Genomic DNA, 9,354 nt, shown 5'->3' with positions numbered 1-9,354 from the left:
CCGCTCACAGACTCAGAGTTTGTTGGTTGCTCCCAGAACACGTCTGAAGACGAAAGGGGACAGAGCCTTTCAGGCTGTGGCACCAAGGCTGTGGAACAGTCTACCTCTACAACTACGTTTGGTTGACTCTGTGGAATCCTTTAAAAAACAGTTAAAAACTTTACTGTTTAAACAAGCTTTCTGTTGACCAATGCCTTTTATATTTTTATATTTTTTAATTTACATTTAAATTCTATATTGTGTATATTGTGCATTTTGCTATTTATTGTTCTGTTTATTTTAATCTCTGTGTGAAGCGCTTTGTGACTACATGTCTATGAAAAGCGCTTAATAAATAAACTTTAAACTTTAACAGCTTTAAAAAGGTAAAATAGTATTTCTCCACCAACAAGGTGGTCCTCAAAGACATATTAACACAAAACGGGATATGTGTCCATAACAAAATGATACTGGACAAGCGGAGGACAAAAGAAGCATGAGGCCTAAAAAAACAACCTACCTACACTAGATAAACATTTTCTGAAAGTCATGTCCTAAAGAGATGGGAAAGCAAAGACCTCACACAGGACCTGAGAGATGAATCTGGCCTTTCAGTTAATCCATGTACCAATCATTGAAGGAAGGGAACCGGGTGGGAAGAGAAGGCTGAGAAATGCCAAACCACACATTAGCTGGACTGAAAAGCAGTGATAACAAGTCTTGTGGGATGATAAATCCAAATATGAAAGTTTTGGTTCAAATAACTGTCATGTTATTATATGTATGGAGAAGATCCATTAGTGTCTACCGCCAGGCTTCTTTTACCTTGTGCACAGTACTGTATCCAAGTAAGGTACTGACTTGACTTTTAACCTACTGACCTACAGATGTTGGAACACAGTAACTACCAAAGCGACTGTAATTCAGTAATAATTAGTAAGACGGTGACAGGCCAATCAGAGCGAAGACATGCTTAGGTGGGCGGGAAAACAAACAAACAAACACTGAGCAGCATCGGGACTCAGTTGGATGAAGCTGTTTTCCTCTCGCTGCCGCTCACATTTGCGCTCTCCGTCGGTTTCCACCCGCATCTGGCCTGTTCCACTTCCACAGCCCACACTGCTGAAAGTAGGCCATCCTCCTCTGGCCGTTACTCTGCGTGTGTTGCGTCTGACGTCAGAGCGTCAGCTGGCCGAATGTTTACATCCAGCAGTGATGTGTTTCTGACTGGATCCCCCACCAACAAAAGGCTGAGCACAAGGAAAAGCGCAGAGACAGAGAATATCAGGCGGCGTTAATAAGAGGTACACGCTTCAGCTGGTCCGTGTTGTGTGTGGAGGCGCGCTGTGTGCCTGCAGACCAGCAGCAGCTCGCTGGGCTCCTTCTTCTCTCGATTTTCCTGATCTTCCACCGAAGATAAGAATGCAGTTGTGTTTCTGCTTGTGTTGACCTTGTCGTTGCATGGAGGTTTGTTACGAATGCATTGTGCTGTTGTTATCCTTTAGGCTGGGTGATTATTGGCTCAACAGAGCTCCATTTATTTATTTATTTCGAAACTGGATCACCTGAGTGGCGCAAATGGCACCGCAGCACAGCAGCGTGCAGACGGGTATGAGACCTGCTGGAGTTGGAGGTCCCGGCCGGAGCCGGACTTTAGACTCGACGTGAAAAGCGTTTTTATAAAGGAAAGGGCGTGTTAGCTGATCACTAAATCAGGAAATAAATAGCCAAGTTCAGTTGGCACAGTTTGGCAGGAAGCGTGTACCCTACTAGCCTACTAAACCACTTACACTTAGATACTAAATGACGAAAATGACCGGTAGCGCCCTGCTGTGGCCATTTGTGTCCACAGCCCAAAACAAAACAAAGCAAATCAAAAAAGAAGAAGAAAAAGGCGGGTGATCATACTCACGGGGGCATAGATTCCCATTGTATGCCAAAAAAAAATAATAATAATAATAACGAGGCAAAAACATTGTTCTTCTCCCCCCAAGAATTCATGTTCCTTTAGGGCTTCACCACCTGACACTTTTTTTTAAACAAAAACAGTACATCCTCTGTTATTTAAATGCACTCAGCCCTTTCTTCTTTTATAGCCTAACGAGGGTGTCCAACATTTGGCACACAGTGCACCCTGCAGTGATCTCTGTCCTTTGGCACTGCCCTGTGGTGTTGTTTTTAACAGAGCTGGTCACATCCTAGTCACATTCTGCTGCTAAAAGCCACACCTCAGTAATAATGAGGTTTGATCATGTAATTGGTGCTGAAAGTCTCCATGGGAAATGTTCACTACTAAGATAAGATAACCTTTATTAGTCCCACACGTGGGAAATTTGTTTTGTTACAGCAGTGGACAGTGCAAAGTTACATAGAAAAATTAGAAAAAAAATAAACACTGGAATAAGATACTGCGTGCCATTTTGTGCCATTAAATTTATCCAGGAGTTGATCCAGATGCATCCTGTTGTAGTGAGAACAAAGGAAAAATTTGAATACTACTCTGCTGCAATGCAATAATTCAGTTCTTTTTTAAAATTTATATAGCACCAAAACACAACAGCAATTGCCTCAGGTCCTTTATATTGTAAGGTAAATAATCTACAAAATACAGAGAAAGCCCTGAGAATCACACAATCCTCTATGAGCAAGCACTTGGTAATACTAAGAAGGAAAAACTCCCTTTTAACAGCAGAAATAGACTGAGAGAGGGGCAGCCCTCAATATGAAGCAATATGAAAGCAGTTTTGTAAAGACTGACCAATATGGCAGAAAAGTAGAATGATTAAAGTCCAAATAATCAAAACATAAGCCAAAATAAAAGACAGAAACATAAAATAAGAAAGACATAGACATCAGGGAAGAAAAAGATCAAAATGTCCAAAAATTGAGACTCAAAATATGTAAGATATACAGCTGGTTTCTCAGGGGCCCTTGGATGTGTCTTTGTCAGTACCTGTATATAAAAGAAGGAAGTAAGCATAGTGGTTTATTTTAAAGCCTCAAAATTAGTGCATGTTAACTTTTTGATGGACACTGAGATGAGAAGGTAGAGCAATAGCAACTAATGCTAATAAGCTTGATTAGCAGTGTGCATTGATGGCTGTAAGGGTACTGTTCATGTGCTAATTAGTGCTGACAAGACTAGTAATTTGGTAGAATTCCACTCTGTCTGCTCCTTACAACAAGTCATATTATTTGTAATATAATTCCATTAAAAATGCTCCGAAAGGAAACAGCAGTAGCAAGATGAAAAGGTCCAGTTCAGTGGCCTGAATCAACAGAGGTGAGGCTTAGTAGACAGCTAGAGGCCATGGCTGCCAGTGTAACAATCCTTAAGAAAAAACATAGACTATGTATCAAAGTGACTATTTTAACATGTGAGTCTGTGGATATTGATTGACTTTTAAAGTTAACCTTAAGTTCACATTAGGAGACCTGGACATTTTGGCACTTCTGTGTTTGCTCACTTTCAGCCATACAGGTTGATAATCACCTTCTATTCACTTCATCCGTTTGAGGTTAAGAAAATGAATCGATGAAGCTAGCTTTACCTAGAAAAAAGATCAAATATAATACAATGTATTCTGCCTCTTTGTTGAGCCAAAGCTTGATGGCGTTTGTCTACATGTAAATGAAAGTAAATGGTTCTGAAAGTAAGCTTGAAGCTGCCAGAATACTGTTGAAATGTGCAGGGCAAGGACCCTTACTTAATTTGCTTAATAATTTAATCAGATATGTTGTTCAGCTTCAGTTTAACTTCACTTTTTTTTTAGTTTAAGATAGCCTGCTAACCTGTTTATCTTTATGTGTCTGTTACAGATTAGTTTTGGAACCCACTGGCATATTTTCTTATTTCTTGTTGTTTTTGACACTGTTTGCTTTGCACACAAACCAGAACAAAACTCTAAGATATTTAATTTTTTAAGGAAAACCGCCTATCCTTTCACTGTAGAATCCTGTCCTAATGCCTTTTATTTGTTTCAGATTTTTTTTCCCCACAAGCATCAGGGTTGTGAAATTGACAATAAAAGAACAAAGGCAGTGTCATTTGGAAACCTTTAAAGTGTGTAAACTTCTGGTGTGAGAGGGCACCAGCCTAGAAGTCCTCCTTTAATGAATGAACTTAAAAAAACACTGAAAGACTTAAAAAACAAACAAACAACAACAACACAAGCATGAACAGCTACTGGAACTGTGTCTCAAAGTGAAACCGTGCCTTATGCTCTTGTCATCTGGTCTTCAGTCAGGATGGGTGGAGCTGTGAGTGCCGGTGAGGACAATGATGACTTGATTGACAACCTTAAGGAGGCTTACTACATCCGCTCAGACCTGGTGGAGCGAGCTTTCCGAGCTATCGACCGTGCAGACTATTACCTGGATGAATACCGGGATAACGCATATAAGGTCAGCACAGTGAAAGTGTGTGGAATCAACCCACAGGGGTCCAAGCTGGTAAATGTACTATATGCTGTTGTTGCATTTAGGATCTGGCATGGCGGCACGGAAACATCCACCTATCTGCTCCGTGTATTTACTCGGAAGTGATGGAGGCTTTGGATCTCCACCCTGGACTTTCCTTTCTCAACCTTGGCAGTGGGACGGGCTACCTCAGCACCATGGTCGGCCTCATTCTGGGTATGCAGCTCCTCACTTTTTCAGCATATATTCTTTGGTTATTATTTAAAGTACACCAAATTAGCTATTAGCAGTTAATGCTTTTAGCGTACCCAAACAATGACAGCTGTCACTGGATTACTCCGCAATGTTTTTGATGTAAAAAGAAGCATCATTTTCCTGTGCTGTCTGTGAAATTCTTTATTCACAGTAGAGATGGATAATGGTGTTTTCTTAGTTGGCAAAAATATCTGCATGTTCACAAAAAGAGTAATAACAATGGTTGTTTCAAGGCTTTTCATATTATAAGATAAAGACCCTACAACATTTTTAATACAAAGAGACCTTTGGCAGAACCAGGCTCAGGCAGAAGCAACCACTGAACAGTTGGAGAGTGAGTGGGAAAATATAAGAAAGGGAGAAGGAACAAAAAGAAAAGGACAAAATGAATCCAGTACACTGAAGATATTAACACTGAAGATACTCTGATATTCCTTCAGTGGTTGGATGTTTTACTGATAGTGATTTTGTGGAGTGGTCTGCTTCTGAATGTGAGTAAGATCAAAGAACCGGTGGTCAACTTCAGAAGAAAAAGGACAAGTGCAGGTATAGGTGTGTACGTGTGTCTATCCTGGGACAGGATATGGATGTGGTGGAGGAGTACAAGTAGCAGCACAGCCACGTCAACAGCTGGAACACCAACACAGATGATGTGTACAAAAGGGGATGAACAAGCTCCATTTCCCAGGAAAGCTGAGCTCATCTAATTATTGGGGTTCTCTATGTTATTGTAGGGTCTTTAACCTACAATATAAAGCACCTCGAGACACCTGTTGTTGTGATTTAGAGATATATAAATAAAATTGAATTGAATTAAATATTCATAAGGTTGATTAGACACTGTGCTGTGCTGACTGTTACAGGTCCCTTTGGAGTGAATCACGGCATAGAGTTACATGCAGATGTGATAGAGTACGCCTACCAGAAGCTCGACTCCTTCATTAAAACCAGCGACAGTTTTGACAAGTAGGTCTTTTGACTTGTCAGCAGCATTTTCTTTTTTATCTCCTCCATGGCTTGTTGTGCATTGCTGCTCTCTCACTTCAGATTTGAGTTCTGTGAGCCATCCTTCGTGGTGGGAAACTGCTTGGAGATCCCTCCAGAGAGCCGTCAGTATGACAGGGTGTACTGCGGGGCCGGCGTGCAGAAAGAGCATGAGGATTATATGAAGAACCTGCTCAAGGTGGGGGGCATCCTGGTGATGCCTCTTGAGGAAAAGGTTTGTGGTCTGTCTGAGACTCCATGGTATTTTATGTTACTTTTTAAAATATAAGTGTAACTGGAAATATTCAAGAGATAATCTCTATAAATAAATAAATATCTGCATGTAGTAATGTCACCCTCGCTTTTGGAACTACAGTGGTGATTAGAGGAACTGCAGTTTTTGGCACACGAACTGATAGTATGAACTCGTCATGTTACTGAATTCAATCAGATGAAAAAAAAATCATTTATACACACAAACGTATTAAAGGACTGCCCTTCTGTTTTATGCAGTTGACCAAGATCACTCGAACGGGACTGAACAGCTGGGAGACCAAAAAGATCATCTCTGTGTCCTTCGCCCCTCTGGTGCTGCCCAAACACAGCACCAACAGCAAACCCAAGACTGTCCCACTACGTGAGTGTCATTTGTCCTTCTTTCATTTCTCGCCATTTTCATTTCCCCGATGTTGACTTGCCATTCTCAACATTTCAGCCAAGTTTGAGGTGCGATCGTTACAGGAACTGGCCCGTATCTGCATCCGCCACACCCTCAGAGTGACCACGGATGGAGGAGACAGCCACTCCCGTGGCCGAGGCTCCTCGTTCAGCGTTGGCCGGGGCCTGGCAGTGGCAGGGCTTCATAAGTATGGGCCTCGCTTCAAACGCAGGAGGGTCCACCGGCGGCACTGCAACGCCCTCGTCCTGGCCACCCGCCAGGTTGTAGCCAGCAGTGGGATTGGTCCTGCTTCCTTGGACAACAACAACAACCAGGGGGCACGAGGAGCGGAGGAAGAGGAGGAGGCAGGAGAGAGAGAAGTGAGGCAGCAGATGAGAGGGGGCAGGAGGGTGGGGAGGGGATCTGGAGGCAGGGCAGTCGTGGTGGAGGAGGAGGAGACGGTGGAGGAGGAGGATGAAGAGGAGGAGCAGGAAGAGGAAGAAGAGAAGGAGACGGGCGAGCTGCTCCGACCCCAGCCCGCTGTGAATGTCCTGAGAGAAAGGATCCTGGGCCTGCCGCTACCCGAGCCTCTGAAGATGTACCTGCTGTACTACAGAGAGAAATGAGCTGCAGCCAGGTCCCGAGTCAGAGCCCAGAGCTGGAATCTTGCAGGGGCTAAAGCCTCTGTTCCAATCCCACCACCTCCTGTACAGGCAGGACGATACACCTTACTGACCCCAAGCTCCGCCACGGGTCTGTTTCTCTCTTTTACCTGCCCTCATCCTCTCCGTCATCCATCCTGTTTCTGCCCCCTCTTTTTCCCGCTGCTCTTTACTCGAGTCATTTTCTGGTGCTGTGAAAGTCAGCTCCGTACGTCCAGGGGAGGGAGGGTTTTCCATTTGTAAACTTTGGACCTCCTTTGGGGTGCAAAAAGACAGAAATTGGTATGAAATAAACCATTTATGAATTAGCTCTGCAGCTCTAATATTAGAAACAGCAGTTTAACAGTCCACTGTTGCCTGAGTACATAGCTTGTACAGAGGCATCTTAGTGGCACTCAGAGAAGCTACAGTCAGAGGCTAAACAAGACAGCCCAAGATCAAAGACTGTAGCAGAGGGATCGGTTTAGCCACAGCCTGGAACTGATTACAGCTGGAGAGTACAGAATGATGGAGTGGAAGCCAGTTTGTCCACAAGCAGCTGTTATCATCTCACTGGGATGATGTCATTTTACTAAAGAAGATGCAGATTAAAGGGTATGAGAACTAAATAGATTTTCTTTGGTGATGTTGTAGTTATAGCAGACAACCGCAAGATAGCGTGGCAGGTTTCTTCCACAGATTTCTAAATAAAATGGGAGCTGTGCCTTTAGCCCCCAGTCCATGATGTAATTTAAGCCCTTAAAGGATAATTGTGGTTTATTTGTTTCTGTTGTGTCTCGACACTAACAGAGATGCTCTAAGAGCCATTTCACTTGCTGTTAATCCCAGTGTAGAGAGAGTAGGCTGCTGCAGAGGATGCTGGTCAGCTACTAGCTTTTTTACACCTGCTTCTAGAATAAAAACACAACACTGATAATATGTCAGGCTGGAAATCAAATTGTACTCGTCTTTTTTTTCTTTTTTTTTTAAACAAGGAAGCTGGTTCTAGTCTTCTGCTAATACATGCTAACTGGTCAGCTGAGCATTTCTGCCATGCTTCCTTGATGGATTCAAATGTTTACAAATGATAAGTACATACTAAAAGTCTGGGCTAGCATACAGCTGCCTGTGTTGGCACAACTTTCAGTCAAATCAAAGTTTGAGCCCTCGCTTAATTTTTCAGCCTGAGAGGTTGCTGCTTTAAGGAACCCACAGAACTACAATAACCAGGGGAACACAGCAAATTTAAATAAAACCAGAATTACCCTTTAAATGATCTTATTTTTAAGGCTGACGCTCGGTCATCTTTTCCCTGTGTTTTAAGAGCCTAGCTGACGATCTACTGGGCTGAGTTTTCCTTTATTTTTTTTCTTCTTTCTTTCTTTCCTATGCATACGTTTCATCATGTGAATTTGTCTTCGTCTCCTTGGAGATAAAGCTGACTTTAAGCCTCACATGTGCATCCAAAGGGCAGTCTCACTGTTTTTCTCTGCATCCCATTAACCAAAAGAGAATGACCATAAAATATACTAATATTCCATTTTACATTAAAAAAACCAGCATGATTAAAACACACAAGTAATTATTCTGATGACTGGGTGTGTGCTGTCATGTTCCTTGTAATATTTAGGTTTTTTTGAATGAAATAATTTTTTGAGACTTGAAGTGGTGTGTATGTATGAAACTGTTGTACTTTTTGTTTTGTGAATCATAAGAAAAAGCAACTTTAAACAGGTACTTTAAAATAGAAGATACTTCTTTTAATTACCATTTTTCCCACTGTGGACTCTAGTTTGATGGGCATTATTCCTTTGTACTTTACACCTTCTTCTGTGCCAAACTTTAGTTGCATGGACTCAAATCTGGAGTGGGACCAGCAGATCAACAGCAAGTCACTCATCACAAGGAAAAAAAATACATTTCTAAAACTACACCACTTCCACTGTTTGGTACTTAAAAATCATCTAAAGCCTTAGATTTTTTTTTTTCCATTTGAAGGTTGTTTGCATTCGAAGAATCGGTTTTGAAGCACAAGGCAATGCAGAAGCCACTCTGTATCAGTAATACAGTGTATCAGATAAATCATGGATGTGACCACAATAACAGGAATCAGAGAAAATAGTTCCTTCTGAGTGTAACGTCACGCTTAACTGTGATTTTTTTTTCTACTGCTTGATCTACTTTCAAGTACTGTATGTGCACCATTCCTTTATTCAATACAAATACCATTCTGCTGTGCTGTTGTGCTCCTCTGCTGAATGTATACGATCACACACTTTCTTTTTTCTCCTTTTCCTAAAGATCACATTTTAGTGAGACTGACTTGCTTGTTTTTCTGAGTTGAGCTGTAATATTGACCTGCAGATAATAAAGTTCATTATACAAAAGTTGACAGTTTCTTGTTGTTTTGTCAGGTGA

General features: G+C 41.9%; 1 protein-coding gene across 2 annotated transcripts; it reads left to right on the top strand.

Moving 5' to 3' along the window:
• The first annotated feature begins 1,043 nt into the window (after positions 1-1,043).
• On the top strand, positions 1,044-9,313 carry LOC134619095 (protein-L-isoaspartate O-methyltransferase domain-containing protein 2). 2 transcript variants are annotated; one of them, XM_063464832.1, is made up of 7 exons: positions 1,044-1,283; positions 4,223-4,383; positions 4,464-4,614; positions 5,517-5,619; positions 5,701-5,872; positions 6,151-6,274; positions 6,353-9,313. In XM_063464832.1, exons 2-7 carry the CDS (start codon positions 4,228-4,230, stop codon positions 6,919-6,921), a joined length of 1,275 nt encoding a protein of 424 aa, XP_063320902.1. In that variant the 5' UTR covers positions 1,044-1,283; positions 4,223-4,227; the 3' UTR covers positions 6,922-9,313. The 2 variants fall into 2 exon arrangements, with proteins under 2 accessions (XP_063320902.1, XP_063320903.1); XM_063464833.1 differs by lacking the exon at positions 1,044-1,283 and adding an exon at positions 1,294-1,446.
• The last annotated feature ends 41 nt before the right edge of the window (positions 9,314-9,354 follow it).

The sequence above is a fragment of the Pelmatolapia mariae genome, linkage group LG20, assembly GCF_036321145.2.
Source record: "Pelmatolapia mariae isolate MD_Pm_ZW linkage group LG20, Pm_UMD_F_2, whole genome shotgun sequence".
NCBI classification, from domain to species: domain Eukaryota; kingdom Metazoa; phylum Chordata; class Actinopteri; order Cichliformes; family Cichlidae; genus Pelmatolapia; species Pelmatolapia mariae.
The sequence above is the reverse complement of the archived record's forward strand: the minus strand, read 5'-3'. Positions and strand labels throughout refer to the sequence as shown.